General features: G+C 38.6%; 1 protein-coding gene across 1 annotated transcript in view; it reads right to left on the bottom strand.

Moving 5' to 3' along the window:
• The window catches only part of trio (trio Rho guanine nucleotide exchange factor), a 1596874-nt gene that overhangs the window by 1202672 nt on the left and 371876 nt on the right, over nt 1–22326 (bottom strand). The window contains exons 8-9 of the mRNA XM_067140202.2: nt 7834–8062; nt 1155–1277 (exon numbers count right to left, since the gene is read on the bottom strand). Of these exons, the coding sequence (XP_066996303.2) occupies nt 1155–1277; nt 7834–8062 (352 nt within the window). The remainder of the gene's footprint in view (nt 1–1154; nt 1278–7833; nt 8063–22326) is intronic.

Genomic DNA, 22326 nt, shown 5'->3' with positions numbered 1-22326 from the left:
GGAGAAAACCAGACTTATAGGATTATATAGAGCCTATACAGGAGAAGAAGCATGGAGAGATATCCGTGAGAGGCTTCAGTTGGAAAATAATTATATTGGTAGAACTGACCACAAGTACAAAATTAGAAGGAATTTTAGCAGAAGCGATTGGGGTAAATTTTCTTTCATTGGGAAGGGCGTGAAGGAGTGGAACAGTTTACCAGGGGTAGTGTTTGATCCTTTTCCAAAATCTGTACAGATATTCAAGAAGAGAATAAACAACAACAGAGATAATAAATTAAATGTTAGAGGGCATTCGACCAGTGCAGTTTATTGTAAATAAAAAATGTGTGTGATTAATTCCATCCCCTGGTCTAAGGAGTTTGGACAGCCCAAGTAGGGGACTGCCTGTAGGGGTGAAGTACAGTGGGGACTTCGAGGGCCCTGGGACCGCTACGGTAGCTGTGAAGGCCCTTCAGGAACTCTGAAAAGTGGTGGCAAAAGGGGCTCTGGTTAAGACGCAGCAGGTCGTTATGCTACTTAGGTTCCAAAATGGGTAAAATATAAATATGTAAATAAATTCAATGTTAATTTTAATCTTATACCAGTTGTATAGTATTATTAGAAGTAATTTCACATACCGTACAGTATATGAGTTGACTATGTTTGTAAGATATTATAAGTAGAATTTTGTAAACAATATAAATTTATTAAGGATGATGTGTGTGTTTAATAGAAAAAATTATTAGCGTAAATTGTATAATATTGTATTCTAGGAAAATTTTCTTCGTCTCCTGTTAATTTAAAATTTAGTGCTTGACAATAATGTATTTTAGTGTACCATTTGCCACCGAGGTACACACCTCATTTGCAAATAAAGAGATTTTGATTTGAGTCTCAGTTATTCACAAATACACACTTCAGTATTTAGACAGCACAAATACTTCACAGTAGTAGTAGTAGTAGTAGTAGTAGTAGTAGTAGTAGTAGTAGTAGTAGTAGTAGTAGTAGCAGCAGTAGTAGTAGTAGCAGTAGCAGTAGTAGTAGTAGTAGTAGTAGACAACATGGAGAAACAGTAGCAATTTATAAATATCTTGGGGAAGAGGAAGTGACATTCTATTCAGTTCAAACAAATTAGCATGCATTGTGTAGATAGCACAAATATCTCCACTTACCATAGAACTCATCGTAAAATGATTGTGTTCCTCTTGAAGTTCTTTGGCTACTTGATACGAATGACCTATTTCTACATAATTCATTAGGAATACATCTCTGTTGTGACAGATCCAGTCAAACATCTGAAAAAATTGAGAGAAAGCCACAGTCATGAAATTAATTTACCAAATGATTAAGTTATTTAAAGTTTTTTCATGAAAAAAAAAAGTGTATTAAAAATGGCTTTAAACAAGAATTGATGCAGATAGGGAATTGTATGTAGATAAAAAAAACAGAGACAAACAAATCATTGTAGAGTCCAATATGAATCATGGGAAGATTTCAGTAATAGCCCGGAAAGGCCCAGTCAGGTGGTCGGGAACACTTTCTGGTCAGTAATGAAGAATTTTGAAAAGGGAAATAAAAGAGAAATGAATAGTGTTTAGGTACATCAGATGAACCTATTGTAAATCCTTTGAAATCACTACAAATGGAAGAAATATTTTGACGATCTTGGAAATAGACCCAGCTTTTGGGTGGTTAGGTCGTGTATGTTTGCAGAGTTTCGCCCAGACATGCCATTTGGGTTCATCAGTTGGATTGGCCTAACCACCCGAAAGCTGGTTCTATTCCCGAGATTTTAAGATCTGAGGCAGTGAAAGCCATTTTTGAAATATATTGAAGATCTTCTCAACATAAGAGAAAATATTTCTGCAGAAGTCCCGAACAATGGCATTCATGGGGGTGGGGAACAAAAGTGGCAGTGAAATGATGCTCGAGGAAGTGGGAAGGATAGTAAGTAAACTACAATCACATAAAGCAGCAGAAATAGATTAAAACAGATCCAAAATGGTGAGATGTAGTGAGAGGGTACGGATGAAATTGCTTCATAGAGTAACAGGATTAGCAAGGAACATTAATAAAGAACTTTCTGATTGGACAAAAGCAGTAAATCGCACCTAGCTATAAGCAAGGAAACGGGAAGGACTGCAACAATTATCAAGGTATTTCACTGATCAACATACCAGTCAAAGTGGATGGGAGGGTGCAATTAATGGTTGAGAGTAAATTGTATGCAAACCAGTGTGGTTTCAGACCACAGAGGTGCTGTCGGGATTGGATTTTCAGTACGTGTCAGGCAATTGAAAAATGCTACGAGAGAAATAGACAGTTATGTTTATGTTTTGTAGATCGAGAGAAGGCATATGACAGTGTACCGAGGGAAAAGATGTTAGCCGTACTGGGGGACTAAGGGATTAGGGGGCATATTATTAAAAGCAATCAAAGGCATTTATGTTGGCAAATGGGCTGCAGGGAGAATTGATGATACTGACAGGGATTAGACAAAGCTGTAATCTTTCACTTTTGTTGTTCGTAGTTTACATGGATCATCTACTGAAAGGTATAAAGTGACAGAGAAGATTCAGTTAAATGGAAATGTAGCAAGGAGTTTTACCTATGCCAATGACTTGGTCTTAATAGCAGACCATACTGAAAGCTTCCAATCTAATATTTTGGAGTTTGAAAAGAGGTGTTAATAGTATGATATGAAAATTAGCATTCCCAAGAATAAAGGATGTCAATAGGGAAGAAAATTTAAGAGGATCAAATCTTGGATAGGGAATATGAAACTGGAAAAGGCGGATCATTTAAAGCATTTAGGATGTGTATTCTCCCAGGATGGTACAGTGCATAAGAAATGAGTCTCCAAAGCAAGCAGTGCAACCCCAGCCTATCCGAGTGCACAGTTTGGGTGGCAACAATGTCTGCTCAGGGTCAGATGCGAGTGGAGAGATTGTACAATATGTAAATAGAGAGCTTAAAAGCACAAAGGTTCTGTGGTGATGTATTAAACTAACAAAGCCAATAACAAAGCAACTTCAAAAGGAGTGAAGTGTAAGCCTATTGGTTGTTGTAAATGTTTACCACAAAGTTCCAAGCATAGGGCAATATGTTTGCGCTTATTATCAAAAACTTTCACCAATGTTTAAGGAGTTCAGAACATTTGTTATGGGTACTTTTAACTCCTCAACCTTTCTGGGAGTAGACTGGTAAAATGAAAACTTGGCAGGATCCCAGAAAAAAAAAGGTCAGATGACAAATCAGGTGTACGTGGTGGCCAGAGCCCTCATGAAATTATCTGTTCCCTGAATACATCACTTAAAATTGCATGGAGCTATTGGAGGTATGAGCTGTGGCTCCTTCTGATTATGAACCCATAATTTCTGTTTCATGCAGTTCCACAAGGAACAGGTGCAGATGTCATTACAGTAAACTTCTGAATCTACTGTGCTGTTAAAAAATATCAGCCCAATAATTCATGAACGTGGGATGGCAATTCGCACGCAATCTTTTGACAATGAAGTTGTGTTTCATGAATTGCATGTGGTTTTTCAGATGTCCAGAGTTAGATATTTTGACTGTTTATGTAACCAGTTAAATGAAACAAAGCTTCATCTGTAAAAAATGTTTTAACACTTCCTTTCCATGATGATTAACAAACTGCTTAAACCACTAGCAATAAAACATCCTCTTCCCTGCGCCCACCAACATCAACTCCTGAATGACGGAAAATTTATGCAGATTAAGATTTACCTTCATTTTTGCTGCTTTATGCATTGTGAAGACAGATACGCCAGTCTGCTGTGCCAATTTCTGGAAGGATTTAGATGGACTTATAAGGAGCCTGTCGGAAATATTCAGAAGTTTCTCTTCCGTTACCATTGGTGGTCTACCGGTCTTTGGAGCATCGAATATGATACCGCAGCTACAAACTTGACTTATTAAATCTCACACTAAGATGTGGTAGAACTGAGGTGGGAAACCGTTCACAAAATCATCTTTTCATCTTTTCACTGTACCCATGTATTTGTCACCTTCCCACAAAACCCACTCCACCAAAATTGTTCGCTCCTCTGTAATAAGCATCTGAAGCTCGCATGCTATTGACCACCTTCCCTGACCTTCTCTTTAACAGCATTCCACCCCACTCGGCTCGGCTGAAGCATTGCCAACATAAACAATATTGCCGCCAGTCAAGATCACTACAGAGACTCATTTCTAATGCACTGTTGTATATCAAGTGAAACTGAATCAAGGTGTAGCAAAGCTAATGCAGTGAGCTCAGAGTTCCAATCAACATTTCTTCATGAGAAAGAAGTGGGTTCTTGGAGCCGTTGGCTGTTGCTGTGGGAAGGGAGGGGAAGTGGGAGGCAGAGGTAATGCTCAGCGTGAATGCACAAGTTTCTCCTTTGTTTTGCATAGTCGCTTCCTAGCCCAAATAGGCAGTGTACAGCTTGTTCTGCACAAACTGACTACTATGCGAACCCCGTAGAAAGAGAAGATGAATTTGTACCAAGAATACAGGCATCTTTCCAGGTCGTTCATGACACACCACACATCCTGAACTGAGTTCAAAGGTCACTACTATACTGTTGTGAACTGTGCATCGAAGTAGGAGGGGGGCATATTGAACCTCTACTGCAAGCAAACCACTGGGCGTATTGTTTCCTTCGTTCAGTGTTTCATTCCATTAACAATATTGTGAGTGAAGAAATACGCAATCGTGGGACAGCAGCATTGCATAATAAAGAACATTACTGTGACCAACAGACGAGAGGAGAAATGATCTGGTGCATTCCTTGACTTACAAGTGTGTCTTAATTACAGTGTGTTCTTGCACTGTGTGTGCATTTACGGCTGTTTAATAAACGAACTATGGATGTTGCCTATAAGAGACAGGTACAATGCTGTGCGAGTCGAACGAGGAAACTTGTACATACGGGCATCATGCACCCCACTTCCCCTCCCTCCCCTTCTCTTCCTTGTGTTCTGGCATAGCAAATATGGCGAGTTCGTCAATTTGAATTGCGCGCCCAGAAGTAACAAAGTAACCTCATTTCCTCAAAAAGAAAAATTTTCTCCACCAATCCAACTGCAAATCATTCTTAACATAACACAAAGAGCATCCCTGAATTTTTTGTCGGTATAGTTCTTTTTTTTTTCTATTTGCTTCATGTCGCACCGACACAGAGAGGTCTTATGGCGACGATGGGATACGAAAGGTCTAGGAGTGGGAAGGAAGCGGCTGTGGCCTTAATTAAGGTACAGCTCCAGCATTTGCCTGGCGTGAAAATGGGAAACCACGGAAAACCATCTTCAGGGCTGCAGGCAGTGGGGTTTGAACCCACTATCTCCTGGATGCAAGCTCACAGCTGCACGACCTTAACCACATGGCCAACTCGCCCGGCCGGTATAGTTCTAATACATCCTGCATATACATATATATATACATATAACTTGAAAACTATAGGTATGACTTTGTATCCTTATCATCCTACCTAACTTCCTGTCTTCGGTATGTAAACATAAAATTGGTTGCTCTGTCTTAGGTGTATTTTATTAACAGCATTCAAATAAAGTACACTATGTATTTATAAGTCTGTCATGAATAGTTTGTTATTATGTACCTGGTTTTGATCTTGGTATAATCTTGTCACTATCCCAAGTGAAGCCTTCATAGCAAAGACTGTGAAAGTAAGGGGAATAAGATAATCACACGACACTGACACTGGCTTCTTGTCGAGGTGGTTGTGGATTGATTCCTAGCCAATGCATGTGAAATGACAAGTCACATCCTGCTGTCTATCTAAACTGGAGGCCCCTTGTTATGCTCACAATATCAACAGTCACCTAAGGCTTTTTGTTGTGAAAGTGCATATTAACGACGGATGGCCATAAATATGTTGACCTATAAAGAAGCAGAGAATCCTGGGTGACTGACTGATTTGTAATAATAATGGGGTGTGTCCTCCAGAGAGCCAGCAACATGGTGTAGGGGTAGCATGGAGGCTCTGGGTTACGGATTTTTACCTGCTGAGGGCTGGTTCGAGGTCCACTCAGCCTATGTGATTACAAATGAGGAGCTACATGATGGTGAGACAGCAGCCACAGTCTAGAAAGCTAAGAATAACAGTATGAGAGGATTCATTGTGCCGACCACACAACACCCTGTAATCTGCAGGCCTTTGGGCCAGGCAGTGGTCACTCGGTGGGCCATGGCCCATCATGCCCATCGGGCCTGTTGCACCATGGGGTTTTGTTATTTGTCCTACCAGAGAGGCCTAGTGGTGCAGATCATTCAAAATGACACCCATGAATGACATGTATTTCCATGAAGAATGGTGCCCTACATAGGATGAAAATCTAATGTTGAAGACAGCACAAACACCTAATCCCTGAGCTAGTGGAATTAACCAATGAAGGTTAAAATCCATGACCCAGCCGGGAATCGAATGAGGTACCCCTTGGATCAAAGGTGGGCATGCTAACCCTCTAGCCACAGAACTGGCCTCGACTGGATAATGAACCCAGAGCTAAGCTGACTGGCATCATTTTACATTATTAAAGTTTTATTTACTCGCAAAAGTGATAGAATCAAGCTGGTTATAAAATAGAAACTACTGGTAAGAACATTTTAAAAAATCAATTGATTCAAGACCTGTTGATGGTTACGTTATTAATGTTGTTCAAATTTAAAGGATGATCTCAATCATCAGCTTCATCTGCAGAACAAGGTAGGTAGTAAAATTATTCTATTAATCTGCGTTATTACCAGAATTGGGAAATAATTGAGTAAAAATGAGGCATGGATGGGCTGCTGCAGAAAGAAAAAGGATAAAAACCTTTGAAATGTGGTGTTACCAAAAAATGTTGAAGGTAGACTGGATCACAAATTAAGATATACTGAATCAAGTTGGTAAGATGAGAACAGTTTGTAGTATTTTGTCCAGAAAAAGAGACAGATTGATAGGATACATCTTGAGTCACCCAAGACTGTATGGGGGTAAGACCTGCCAATCTAGGCTCAGTATATGGGAGGCCAGGTTCTACTTGTCACAAGCCAGGACAAAGGACAAGTGATAGAAGGAGTAACAACTCTTTAGAAAAAAATCTTCCTCCAGCTGGTAGTACCTTGTAAGGGGATCTCGCAAGGGTTACGGTGAAGTCCGTCATGGCAGCTATGGCAGAAAAGGAGACCTATGGAATGGCCCAGTTGGTGGATGATGCAATCCAGTACTCAATCTGCTGCCGTGCTAATGAAGTAGGGGATTACTAACCTTGGCAGAATATGTTTCAACTGTGTCCACCACAGTAAGTCAGCAGAAGAAGAAAAGGGAGGGATTGTTTTCAACAATAACAGAACAAGTTTTGGGAGGAGACCTGGTCTTCTAGAGTGGAGAAATGATTAATGGAGAAGAAGAAGAAGAAGAAGAAGAAGAAGAAGAAGAAGAAGAAGAAGAGAAAGAAGAAGGAGGAGGAGGAGGAGAAAAAGAAGAGAAAGAAGAAGAAGTTGATGATGATGATGATGATGATGATGATGATGATGATGATGATGATGATGATGATGATGATGGTGGCAGTAAGAATGATAGGAGACTAAAACATAAATATTACAAAGAGAATATAGGAGGTCTAAGATGCAACAGTTACAAAGAGATGAAGAGATTAGCACAATATAGAGTGGTATGGAAAGCTATGGAATCACGACCCAAAATAAAGTATTATTATTATTATTATTATTATTATTATTATTATTATTATTATTATTATTATTATTATTAAACCTGAAGCTGCATAAATCTTCAGCTTTTACTGCATCATTATCACGGTAACAATTGAGGTACAACAAAACATTACCTTTTCACAGTCTTGTTCAAACAGCCTGAGTTGAAAACACTGGTCAAGTTTGACCTTTTTATGGTGCCACAATTGGAGAAGGTGCTGTTGTGAAGAATGGACTGCTTCAAGATTCTGAAGGATCTGAGGCACTGAGGCTTGAAGGTCTGGATTGGCAACCACTGAGCTTGCTTCACTGTCACGCCCAGAGTAACCCGAATCGTAACCGCTATTCGAATCTCCTGATAACCTGGACCATGATACATAACAAACTAGTGAATGATATCAAGTAATAACTACCTTAAATTATAAAGATTCAGTACACTACTATTTACTGCTGAATTAAAGATTGATCTAATGTTACAATGTTCACATAAAAACAAAATAGAAGAAATAAAAATATATTTAATGCTATGGACCACTTGTGATTAAATGTACTGCTGGAAATTTCAAAGTTAACGGTAAGGAATTTCCTTAACATATTAAAAATGATGTGTCTTTAACTAAAAGTTTTAAATGTCACAGGTGAAGTAAGCAGTAATCACCCACTTGGGATTGTAGTAGGCTCATTTAGTACATATAGCAGCAAAATAAGGGAACCATCAATCTGTTTTTCTTTTTTTTTTCTTTTTTATCAAATAAGCCCTACATCAAATCAAACTCACCAAACACGAACACTTACTGAGATGCAGAACCTGTTGAAATATTGCAACTGAAAATAAAACTTTTCTTTTACCATATTGTACGCAATAAATAAAAGATGGATATTATTCATTGCAGTCGCATTAAAAATCCAAGTCTTAAGTAACAAACGTGTAGGTATATGCTGATCCGATTTTCTACCACATACTATACCTCGTGGAAGAAAGTAAGTTTCTAAATTGGCTCGATGAGTGTGCTGAATTAAATCCAATTGAACTGCTATATGATTAATACATGTTAGCACTAAAAACTATGCAAAAATGAAGTTTTCAGAAAAGTATGATGTTCATTCATTATAATTGGTAAAACTTGACAACTCAATGCCAGTTTGCTGTGTTGCAGTTATTTGAGTCTGAATTGTATATTGTTTTGAGTTATGGTCTTCATACAGCCTGTGACTATGGTATATGATAATATCTGATATAAAAAGGGTATTTATATTTCATGTGGTTTTGTTCAATGTGATAAACTGTTAATTAATTTATCTTTAAAAAGCTGACAATTTGTATTAATAAACGAAGAAGCAAGGACCATACACTCTGTTTTTAAAATACTTAATGGACATTGCTGAATACAGTACGTAGTTCAATTTATTTTTTTTAACTGAGTTGACCATTAACCAATCTGTGGCATATCTGAGCATATTCAGAGGGGGATCATGAATACAAGTCTCACTGCCGACTTCCTCATCAGCTGTACCATGGTATCTCATGTGTCACATATCAGAGTACACTGGCATTTGTCAACAGCCTAACGAGATGTTCAATAGGTGAAGAAGTGGATTGAACAGAATGTGGAGAAGGTACTACAGCGTAAATTTTAAATGCTAATACTTCATTTTTACCTACCTGGAGAAATGACTCCTCATCTCAGAGACGAAGATCATAATGCAAGGGTATGTGTTTATGTGTCTAGTGTGATGAATGTATGTTACATTATGTGTAGTGTGTGGTGGTGATGATGATATAGGGAGGGGGTGGAACCTGGTGTCAGTGCATAGCCTACTATTGTTGACTGACAGCAAGGCTTAGCATCCCCATCTAATGGATGGATCACCACTAACAATATCATATGCCCTGTGGAGAGGTTTGGAACTGAACCCAGGCTTTTGGCATACCATCTAGTTATTAAAAACTGAGTACCACAACTTCTTTTACCTGCTGGCCAACATCATGACGGTGAGATTTTTCTCCGCAAATGAGTTTCAAACTGGCTACCCTCAGTATCAGACCATGAAGACGTGATGCTTCATGACGATGGCCTCAGGCAGGTTTATGATAATACAATGACGTGAAAAGAAACCGCAACACTTGAATTTTTTTAGGGGAAATTGAATGAACTAAAATGGCACTCGCAATGCAATAGACTAGTGAATTTAACCAAATTTGATGGGATCAATGGTACTTCGGTTGAAAGACAATTCAGTTAAACCGGAATAACAGGATTTCATAATAATACAGGCAGTCATTTACTGTATTAACTTGCTAAAAATACAGTATGATACAATAAGATATCAACCACACTGAAATTAATACAAATCTCAACTGGCAGGTTTCTCTTGACCTTGACAGCCTACGGTAGAGTATGCATGTTAACAACAGATGGAATGTACGCTGTGCTGTAGTGTGAACATTACTGGGCGGGCCGGATGTTTGTGTACAGCCAACGCATCATAGTAGCAGCTCTGCTGTACACAGCTGGTCTTAACAACAATGAACTTGCTCTTTGATAAATAACAGTTAGACCAAAACTGTATACTGTATATTGTTGTTGGTGTATTTACATAAAAAATAGCATTTGCCCCCGTATTATTCCCCTTTTAATATTTTACATTACTGTATGATGAAAAGGATCATTAAAAAGTATTTCAGAAGTTTGTTTCCGGTACTCTTGTGTAAGACACATCCACACACAATTTGTAACGATTTGGTTAACCCGGATATTTGCTTAATTGGGTTTTGGTTAAACAGGACTCTAGTGTATACTGTTGCAGGTTACTGGGGTCCTTAAAATTAAAATTACTACACAGAGAGGTAGCGTGCTTTACTATCCACTAAATGTATCGAATTACTAGTAACAGTTAATCACAAGTTCATTTCCGTTTGAATGTTCCACTCGACACAGTTTTAAATCTTGATAAATAATTTTAAGGTAGTTTTGAAGGAAGACCGCTTTTAATCACGATCATAACATACCAACATAAACTCACTTGTGCAATCAAACTGCACACTGGCACATTGAACTCCTGGTCACCAACACAACTTCTATCATGCAACAGTCCACAACTCCGCGTAGACATTTGACAGACACACTCCCAATGAATGACTCATCAGACTCGCAACTGTCTGCTTACCTTCAATCAAAACTGATACACTCAAGGCAGACTTACTCAAGAATGACTTCAGACTGAAAGGCATGCACCAGATGCACACTTTACATAGGGCTGTAGAAGATTCTAGTAGTTTCTAATTTGAGATCATTCTGGGCACCTGGCCTACTCTCAGTCAGCTTCCGACTACTTCTAGGAGCTTCTTTATCAAAGGCCTGAAAAATATGCTGGAGCTATTGTTTGGCTCCCTGTCATCCCTGTCCACATTGTTGCTGGCATTATTGCTGGCTGCCCCGCACTAGGCCTTTATTGCCACAATGTCGACTGCTTCAAGCCGCTCATCCCATGCAGCTCTACAATAATGCCCACACTGGTTTAGGTGGCTACTCCCTTGGGTGAGAATGTGGTCCATGTAGCATAGCTCCCACTGGAATAGTTGCCACTTCCCAGGATTCAGTTTCTTTTTTTTTTTTTGCTAGGGGCTTTACGTCGCACCAACACAGATAGGTCTTATGGCGACGATGGGATAGGAAAGGCCTAGGAGTTGGAAGGAAGCGGCTGTGGCCTTAATTAAGGTACAGCCCCAGCATTTGCCTGGTGTGAAAATGGGAAACCACGGAAAACCATCTTCAGGGCTGCCGATAGTGGGATTCGAACCTACTATCTCCCGGATGCAAGCTCACAGCCGCGCGCCTCTACGCGCACGGCCAACTCGCCCGGTAAGGATTCAGTTTCAGGTGAGCACCTTGTAGTCTCTGGAACACTCTCCAGAGGTTTTCCTGGTGCCCCTGAAATGTGCAACCTATCACAATGATTTGTTAAAGGAAAAGCCATTTCTCTTCAGTTTCAACTTAGTTCAATGACTGTGAGGTTCTTCAGTCTGTTGAAATTAACGCAGGAAAAATGAATTGGAAAATTGTTGAAAAAAGAAAACATTTTATACCTGAGAAACATACCATTAATTCCAAACCAAATGACATGAAAGAACATGGATTCTATCAAATCGCACTTTTATTTTAATTTTTGTTAGTGGCCTTAATTAAGAGAGAGTCCCAGCATTTGCTTGGTGTGAAAATGGGAAACAATGCAAAAACTGTTTTCAGGGCTGCTGGCAGTGGGTTCAAACCCGCTGCCTCCTGAATGCAAGAACACAGCTATGCCACCTTAACCGATCAGCCCACTTGCTTGGTAAATCACACTTTTAATTTTTATTATTAGTATTAATTATATACATTTAAGAATTAATAAATATTATTAACTCTAAGCTCTACTATGGGCCAATGACCTTTTGATGTTAGGCCCCTTAAAATAACAAGCAGCAACAAACTCTACTATATTAAGTTACGTATCAGTAAATCACAATTCAAATACCATTTAAATTGTATAATTTATTAATTCACTAATGCTCATTAAACATCTCCTAAATCATTTCCATGCAGGCGCTTAAGTGCGGGCAGTATCCAGTAATCGGGAGATAGTGGGTTCGAGCCCCACTGCCGGCAGCCCTGAAGGTGGTTTTCCATGGTTTCCCATTTTCACACCAGGCAAATGCCGGGGCTGTACCTTAATTAAGGCCACTGCCGCTTCCTTCCACTTCCTAGGCCTTTCCTATCCCACCATCGCCATAAGACGTATCTATGTCAGTGCGACGTATAGCCAAAAAAAAAAAGAATTGTTTCCAAAACAATTTAAAATATGATAATAACAACAACAATAACAGACTATAAGTATAGTTCCATAAAACCCGATGAAGTCACTGGAGCAGGAGCATGACATGACAGAAAGTTAATGGTAAACAAGCCAGCCATTTTTTTTTTAATTTTTTTTTTTTTTTTTTTTTGCAGGTTGCTTTACGTCACACCAACACAGATAGGTCTTATAGCGACGATGGGACAGGAAAGGGCTAGGAGTCAGAAAGAAGCGGTCGTGGCCTTAATTAAGGTACAGTCCCAGCATTTTCCTGGTATGAAAATGGGGAAACCACGGAAGACCATTTTCAGGGCTGACGACAGTGAAGCTAGCTGGCGTGATGCCAGGGATAATACATTGCAGTCCTAGCTGGATCAGTGATGAGAGAGAAAGCACAGGTGCACTACATCATTAAGATAAGTTCAAACATTTCAATATTAGTATTATTATGATGGTGTATACAGAACTTTAACAAATGTGTTTACATTTGTTAATAATATTCATCAACTTTTAACATAATAACAATAAAAATTTAAAGTGTGATTTGATAGAATCTCATGATGTTCTTTAAAAAACAAAACATGTCATTCTGATTTTTAATTAAATGGTATCTTTATCAGGTATAACATATAATTAAATGTTTTATTTTTCAGGTATTTTCTAATTTTCTTTATACTGCATTGGTTTCAATAGACTAAAAAACCTCACAGTTATAGACCACCATGATGATGTACAGACAGACCAGGCAGGCCTAATGAGAGAGCCCTATCAGCACCGACTCCATTAGTTGCTCGAAAGTCGCAGTTGTGTTACACAGGCTGAAGAAACAGCTACAACCCCCTGACTGGTGGAAAACGCCATCTTCTCCCTGTCCTTAGGGAACACCACCATCTGCCAATATCCCAACTTCAGGTACAGGGTTGAGAACCACTGGGCTCTGGAGGATAAGGTGTCCAATGTGTCAGCTGTTCAAGGTAATGGAAAACAGTCCTTGGTGTCATTCTTCAGCTTTCAACAATCAATGCAGGAGCGGAGCTCAACTAAGGTAGGAGGATATTCGATTACTTGAAACATGGCTTAATTCCAACCGATTAACTATCAATCTAACAAAAACAAACTACATAAATTTTCACAAACCTTTATATGTATTAAATTTGGATAAAAATCTGCTTTTCTTCAATCAAAGAGTAATGAAAGTGCACAGTACTAAATTCTTAGGACTGATTATAGATGAAAATCTGTCGTGGAGTAATCACGTGGAGACTATCTGTAATAAAATTATCCCTGTGATTGGTATCCTCAGTAGATTGCGATATAAGTTTTCTCGTGGGTTGTTGAAGGGTATTTACTATGCTCTTATTGAAAGCCACATCTCTTATATGATACATGTCTGGGCATGCTGTAATAAAGAATTATTTGGAAAGGTAGAAGTCCTTAGGAAGAGAGCACTAAAAATAATTTTCAAACTGCCCATTCTGACACCGACTAAAGATCTGTATAAATATTGCAATATATTATCACTTCCAAACCTCCGCATAAAGGCTTCTATAATTATGATCTATAAAATTCAAAACAAATTAGTCCGCTCAAACACATCAGTAATTACCAATTCACAGATTCATAATTATGAAACAAGAATTATTTATAATATTCACTACAATCAGATTCATTCCACTAGTTATGGTCAAAACTCTCTTTGGCATTTTTCTATAACTATGTATAACTCGCTTCCAAAAAATATAAAAATGTTACCAACTTTATCTATCTTCAAAAGTAATTTAACTAAATACCTGAAGTAGTATGGTAATTATGGTTAGGAAGCTTTGTCCTGTCTTATCTCTTACACCATGTTAAATTATATACTTACTGTATTTTATTTTGTAATCAGATTGTGAATATAGCTGCCATTGTCATTTATTTGTATTGCACCAAGAAGAGCCTTGGCTCAGGTGCCTATATTGAAATGAAATAAATAAAATAAAAATAAAAAAAATAAGGTTAAGGTTGAATCCCACCTTCTAATACTTATTTGCTTTTTATGGCTAGTTTATGTAATTACAAACATATTCCAGCTTAAAGTCTAGTTAAATCACTTTAAAAAGTGCATGTTTTGTTCCTCTCCTCAGCTATAAAACTTGTATTAAGATACAAAAATTGGCACATATGAAATAAAAAATTACTTATGATGTGGTAAAATATTCCTTCATATTGAGTTAAAACACTCGACAAGTCAATATTCAAATTTGTAATAAAATCTGCGTGCATAAGGAATCCTACAGCCAGCGGAGCTCACTGTTCTTCACATTTACCAGTACTAAAGCGGATGACTGGACTGTTCATTCTTCAATCACCACATAGTGCTTCATGTTGCTCAGCATCTGGCCAATCCCTGTCTTCTTAGCCAGAGATACCCAATGAGATGGTTGATGGATATGGATCCCATCGCTGGTGTTGATGCAATGGAACACCCGGTCAGTCCTCCCATAGTCACCTCCTTTTAATGCGAAATGTTCCGGATCTCCATAATCAGCCTCTTGAGTTCCTCGAAATGGTCTGCCTCTGGGTGTCTTCCAATGTCAGATATCACCCTCTGAAGCTTTATTTTCTGGTGACAGTGAACACTACTCCAGTGGTGACAAAGAGAACCCCTGATGGTTTGTACCCTCGCCGATGACGTTGAAGTTGCCGTCATCTTCACCACTTCCATTCTCACGCTGATGATAAAGGCATCCTTAAAGCAGTGCCCCGCACTGAGCATCAAGTGTAGTGAAGCCCATCAGCAAAGGTGCAGGCAGCCTCCTGTTGTATATGCTCAGGTGGTAAGCCACTTAACGCCTTGTGGGCCAGCTGTTCTACACTTGTGGTTAATTCCTGCAGTGTTTCATACTTGTGCTGTGCCCTCCTCTTCAGCTGGATTCAGTCGGCAGCAGCCAACTAACTGGTGGTCACTGCAGCATCCCTCAAGTGCTCTCATGATCTCTTCGTATACGGCGCCCAGCCGGACGCTGTGTAGCACCTTCATTGTTCATCCATGAAACCCAGTGATTTGTTGTATGGCTGTCTGCTTCAGCTTCCACCCATTATGTTCGGCCACACCCTCGAACTGGGTCCAGAACATCATCCAAAATGCAATCCTATTGAAGTGACACTGGTACTGGTACTGTTGTCACCATTGATAAGCCTCAATCTGGTTTCTAAGGCAGTCATCCTTCCCTGTAGATCATTCATCACTCATCTCTTGCACCAAATCTTGAATATCAGACTCGGTCTGAGGTAATACCTTTTGTCTCAAGTCTCAAACACTGTACTACAAAATCTGAGAAATTGTGTGGAACTGTTTATCGATTTTTCCAACCCTTCCATTTATTTCTTGCCTCAAGTCTTGTCAACAATCTGAGGTATTGTCTTGAACTGTTTATTAACTGAACTGTGTATTAACCATTAAACATTTATTAACCTTTTCACTTAACTCCTGCATAGTGTTATTTTTTTAAAATCTTACTCCAAGAGAATGCACCTCTTCCTAAAACTTGTACTGCCCACCCTTAAGTTCACTGGGGCCGATGACCTTTGATGTTAGGCCCCTTTAAACAACATGCATTATCATCTTAAGTTCACTCAGCTCAGCTTTAATCTCATCCTGACTGGCCTTAAGTTCTACCTTTTACTTCATTCTGACAACATTTAAATTTTGATAGATTTTAGATAGATAGAATTTGTGCATAAGTTCACAGAGCTTATCAATGAGGGCTTGCAAGCCAGACACCACCTTGCCTATGACCCTAGAAATTTCCTAGTACTGAACATGTTGCCTATTAAATCTTGCTTATGACACCAGTTGTTGGGGGTTATCAGGATCCATAAAACTAAAATTCCCACACAGAGAGGTAGAGTGTTTTATTGCCCACTAAATTTTTCTGAACTACTATTTATAAATTAATCACAAGTTCACTCCTCAAGTGTGAGTTTTCCACTCGACACAGTTGTTACTCACAACAGTAACACACACTAACACACACTCACTCGTGCAATCACACTGCACATAGGTACATCGAACTCCTGGTCGCCAACACAGCTTTTCACAGTGCAGTGTTGATCCAGCAGAGCCTACAATAGCAAGCCTCCGCGTAACCGTGTGATGGACACATTACCAAAGAATGACTCGCTGTGGACTCGCGAATGTCTGCTTACATTCCATCGTTACTGATGCACTCAAGCCTGACTCGTTCCAGAATGACTCCAGACTGAACAGCATGCACCAGTTGCACACTTTATAAAGAGCTGTAGAAGATCCTAGTAATTTTTAATTCGGGATCATTCTGGCCAACTGGTCCACCGTTTAATCAGCTTCCAGCTTCTACCACGAGCTTCCTTATCGCATGCCTCAACAATTCACTGGTGCTATTGATATGATCGCTGCCGCCCCTGTCCACACTGTCGCAAATGCTCCACAATTACTATTCTCGCTGGCATTATTGCCGGCTCCACTGCATTGCCACATCATCTTCATAATTTTTTAAGGTGTCATTCATTACACCTTTATTGAGGCAACAAGCTTAATGTTTACAAGAATAAGAGAAGTTAAACCGTTGCAAAAAATGGAACTTGTACATTGTGTCCTTTTAGTGCCAATTAATACCAAGGAACTTTATATTATTTCCATGTCCCTCTTGTTTCCTATCACTGAACTTCTGTCTAGTAGTCTTTGTACATGTTCCACAAACTTTTTCTTCAGTGTTTTATGACGTTCTGTGAACAAAAGTTGATTTCGAGAATACTTTCTGCCTGGAAAAAGCTGCTAGAACTTGATGGACACAGCTTTTGTTATGTTGCGAATGTGCTGGGAATATCACCTGTAAGTGTGCACCAAGCAGTAAGGTGTTATTGAGAACATAATACCTTTCACAGACAACCTAGATCAGGTCATCCAAGGTCTACATCAACCAGAGATGACCAATTTTGACCTCTAGAAATGTTATTAGATTGCCATGTTACAACCGTAAAGGCTAGAAAGAGTCTAGGGGAAGGGCATAACGTCAATATTAGTGGGTGGACAGTGAGAAACGGACCAAGAGAGGCAAATCTGTCTCCAAGAAGACTTCTCACTTGCCCCAGTGTACGTGCCAGCATTGGTTAGCCTGCCTTCAGTTTGCTTGAGAACATCAGAATTGGATGCAGGAGCAATGGAACAATGTCCTATTCACTGATGAATCCAGGTTAAACTTCAGCGTTTCAGATGGAAAAGAAAGGGTGTGGAGGAGACCTGGGGAGCGTTAAGTCACCGGTACCTTCCGAGCAAGAACCCCCCTATAAAGGTAGTTTCACCATGATAAGAAGGGATGTCACTACTCATGCTCGGACTGAAGTGGCGTTCATCGTAAATGAGTAACTAGACGTCTACCAGTATATAGAGAGAATTCTCCTCGAACATATCGTCCCTTCTGCTCACTAAATTGGAGAAAACTTTGTTTCAGTGCACACCAACGCCCATCCTCATGCTGCACAGTGTGTATGTGTCAACATTCCTACAGAAGACAGAAATTGTCACATTGGACAGGCCACCATGAAGCCTCGACCTAAACCCCAATGAGCATGTGAGACCAGCTTGCGCATCCAGTCCATTGACAAGATTTCCGTACACTGGCCAAGCTGCAGGAGGTTCTTCGAGAATGGGGACGCTACACCACAAGATGAACTCGCCACCTTAACAGCAAGCATGCCAAATAGGATGCAAGCTGTTATTTCTTCAGATGGTGGCAATACCCATTATTGAGTGTCCAGAGCCATTTTCAAATGGTTGTGCACTTTGTCAGTGGCTAGGGGTGTGTTAAAGTGGCACTGTAGGACAGTAATGTGAATGCTGCCAAAGGAACAATTTGTGTGTTTCCTATTCGCTCCCAATTTACATGTCCTTTTCTTGATTAAAATTATGCCTTTTGTTTAGTTAAGGGTATAATAAGATGTAATAAGAGATGCCTCAAGAATTCATGGAGATATTTGGCATTCTGAGTACCACTTTAGTAAAATGAATTTGCATTTCTCTAAAGAAATGCAAGTATTGAACTTTTTTCTTTGCTTGCAAGCGTGCTGTATAATATACTGTAAGCATTTCAGTCTGTCAAACATAAATATAACACTTACAACACTATAAAATACCTGTAAAAATGAACAATATTACAGGTATTTTATACTGTTTTAAGAGTCATATTCATGAAAAACTTTTAAGTTATATTAACAGAGTCTACACTGAAAGAGAATAGCTTCGTTATTTACAAAGTATATACATAATTCATTTTTTAAAATACTTTCTAGTGATATCAAATAGAAGCCAAAGGTATATTATCCTGCAAAATTATTATGATTACTATTACAGAACCCAATGATGCATTTGTAAAAATTCCTGATCATGAATTTTAAATACAGTGGAATACCAACTAAGAAAATGTAGGAGTGAAGATCACACATTTTCTACTGGAATTGTTTTTCTTCTAATTATTAAACTGTACAGAGAACAACACCAACAGATTATCAAGTTAATTAAGATAAAAGAGCACTAAAAAGTACTCAGGAACTGTCATCTTATCCATCCCTTAAAACTAGGTGAACTAAATTACTCACTTATCACTATTTTGAAGAAATTGCCAATTTTAGTGTATTTCTTTGCTTTTTCTGCACAGTCATACATCAGTCAGCTAGAAACATTCAGCATTAGGCATATGCAGCTCACCTCAGTTGAAAAAGAGCTGCACCATATAAAGGAATACAAAGACATAAGTCCATTTTTTGCTGAAAAATGTCATCATTAACGTCATTGGGTGAAGGAAATCTTTGCCCAATTTTGAGGGTTGTATTGCCTCGTGCACACTCGAAGCAAAAAAGAAACAATTCTCCTGACCACAGTCATCAGCGCCATCAGATATAACAGGAATGCCATCACAGAATATTGCTATTAAGTCTCATTATGAAACAGAAAAGGTATACCCATGTTCCTTGTCCTTGTTGATGCATGCTTTCTCACCCGAATAGGAATGAGTCGGTATTGCTGTATGGTTTGCCAATTAAAAAAGGTAATTAATATGATAAATTGATAATCCATGTGAGAAAAAGGTTCAGTGAAACAAGTTAACATTTCTGTATTATAATAATAATAATAATAATAATAATAATAATAATAATAATAATAATAATAATAATAATAATAATAATAATAATAATAATAATAATTCTGCCATTGCCGGTCCCAAGCCCGGGGCCTCATCTTGCAAGCGATGGGGAAGGAGGAGGCGGAGGAGTAACAACCTCGTAAAAACACCTGGGTCCATCTGGCTCCGGATGGTAGCACCCTGTAAGGGCCCCTGCCTAGGGTTACAGGTGAAACCTGATCAACAGTCTCGCAGGCGGATGAGGAATTTAATGTCCCCACTGCGGAGAGAGCGAAAGAACCTAGTGGAGTACAGCACGAATAAAAAATAATTTCGGGACTAACAATCCGATCTTATCTTGGAATTAATTTCCTACCTTGCACAATGTACAATTTCAATTGCAGAATGGAAAGTCCGCTGAATGAAAGCACTACCCCAGGTGGTAGCTCGGAAGAGAAATCCACCATTGCGTTATGCAATGCATCGGGACCTAGGGTTCTGGGGAGTCCCATCATCTGCAATAAGGGTGAGTCGGAGCATCCTTGGAATCCTTTCAGACTTAAATTTAAGAGGAAATTCTTTGCAGGCACTCTTAATGTAAATTCCTTGCTAAAAACCAGCAAACAGAAAGAACTGGAAATTTTCTTAGATAGACATGAAATCCTGATCTTAGCAGCTCAAGAGACACGGTTTATGGATGAGAATGTAACAGAAACCAAAAATTATAGAATGTTTAAAGGTACACCAGCAATCAAAATTATGAAAGGAATGCCACTACTAGGTACCACCTTTTATGTCCATAAAGCAATAGTTGATAATGTTATGGAATTCAAATCTAGTTCAGAAAGGTTATCTCTTCTCACACTTAAATGCAAGACCAAAAGGTATACATTTGTTAACTGTCATGCACCAATAAATGAAGATAATAGCAAGAACCCAAGTAAAACTGAAGAATTCTGAAGTCTTCTAGATGATGAAATGTCAAAAATTCTAAAATCAAATGTTATTATTCTACTAGGTGATTTCAATGCACAGATAGGCAAAGAAAAAGTTTTCAGCAAAACAGTAGGGGCATATCCGGCACACAAAAGAACAAACAAAAATGGCATGAGACTAATTAATCTCTGTAAATCCTTTCACCTAAAATTAATGTCGACCTTCTTTAAGAAACTTCCAAGAACGGCTAAAACACGGGTGTCCCCAAATCCGATGTTAGGTGAGTTTCAGTTAAACCATGTGGCTATTTCTCAAAAAAGTATTAAGAAAATTATGAATGTTAAAGTAATAAGAAGTGGGGAGTTTGACTCCGATCATTACCTCTCTAAAATTAAGCTAAAGCTTCTACTTCGCAGGAATCAAAGAAGGCCGAGAAAATTAATGAAATACAACACAGATAGGCTCAACATTACACAAGCAACTATAGAAAACTTTCAGGAAGAAATTAAAATAACTCAGCATGGCAAATGGCCAGAATTATCTAAACAGATTAATAGTGCAGCAAAGAAAGTATTTGGATCAGTTAAAACTAAAAGTATGGTGGAATAACGTATGTGAGGAAGCACTTATGGAAAGAATGAAAAAGTGGAAAAAATGGAAATGTTCCAGAAAGAATGAACACTATGAGCTATTTAACCCTAGAATCATAAAGTCCCTCCAGTGTAACACGAATCATAAACTTTCGTCTGTCAGACTACCACCAAAAAGAAAAGCACTTTAATATGTATAAACCCAACATTTTGCACAAAATACCACACGTAGTGATGACAATACACTCTGGTCAGTTTTTCTTGAATAAGCACCTTCAATACACTGTTTTGCCTGGTGGTGTTGTTAGTGGGCTGTTAGGAGCAGGATGGGCGGGCCTAACATTTGACGAGGTGGTGGGAGCTTTAGAACAAAAAGTTCTAAATGTCTGCGGGATTGTATTATGTTTCGAGTTCACAATACCTAATAGCTTTGGAGTTAGCTCATATAAAGGATTTTTTGCTTCCGTGGCGTCATTAAGATTATGGTCTTCATTATAGGCTTGGTCTAAAAAGATGTAAAGACTTTCTAATTCATTCATAAGTTTTCCTTTGCCTATACATCTTAGAATAGTGAGATCCTTATCAAATGATATAAACTGGTGTCCTGTTTCACTCATATGTGAGCTCATTCCTGAATATTTGTTACGTTTGAAGGCATTGTAATGCTGCAAATATCTCGTATAGAAGCTGCGCCCAGTTTGACCAACATAACTAAATCCACACTGAGCGCAAGTTAGTCTGTAAATACCAGATCTCGTAAAACGGCTGTTCTTATAATTAACTTTATTACGATTAAAAAATATACTTTGATTTGTATTTACTGTTCTGAAGGCAATATTAATGTCGTATTTCTTTTACTCTATAGTTTATAAGATTAGAAAGATCACGTATCCATTAATTTTTAAGATTGATATAGGCTGATGATGCCCGTAAAAAAAGGGTGAAACATGTACCTATGACTTTTATGTATTATGTATAAATTTTAACCACATGAAATAGTGGATTGTATTGTATTGTATTGTATAGAAAAGGTGGATCTATAAATATTATAATAATATTTGTGATATAAGTGGTATGTTCCGAGCTGTCAGCGGAGAGATGGCGTGGAATGACATTAGTAGACGAA

This window comes from Anabrus simplex, chromosome 2 (assembly GCF_040414725.1).
Source record: "Anabrus simplex isolate iqAnaSimp1 chromosome 2, ASM4041472v1, whole genome shotgun sequence".
Lineage (NCBI taxonomy): Eukaryota > Metazoa > Arthropoda > Insecta > Orthoptera > Tettigoniidae > Anabrus > Anabrus simplex.
The sequence above is the reverse complement of the archived record's forward strand: the minus strand, read 5'-3'. Positions and strand labels throughout refer to the sequence as shown.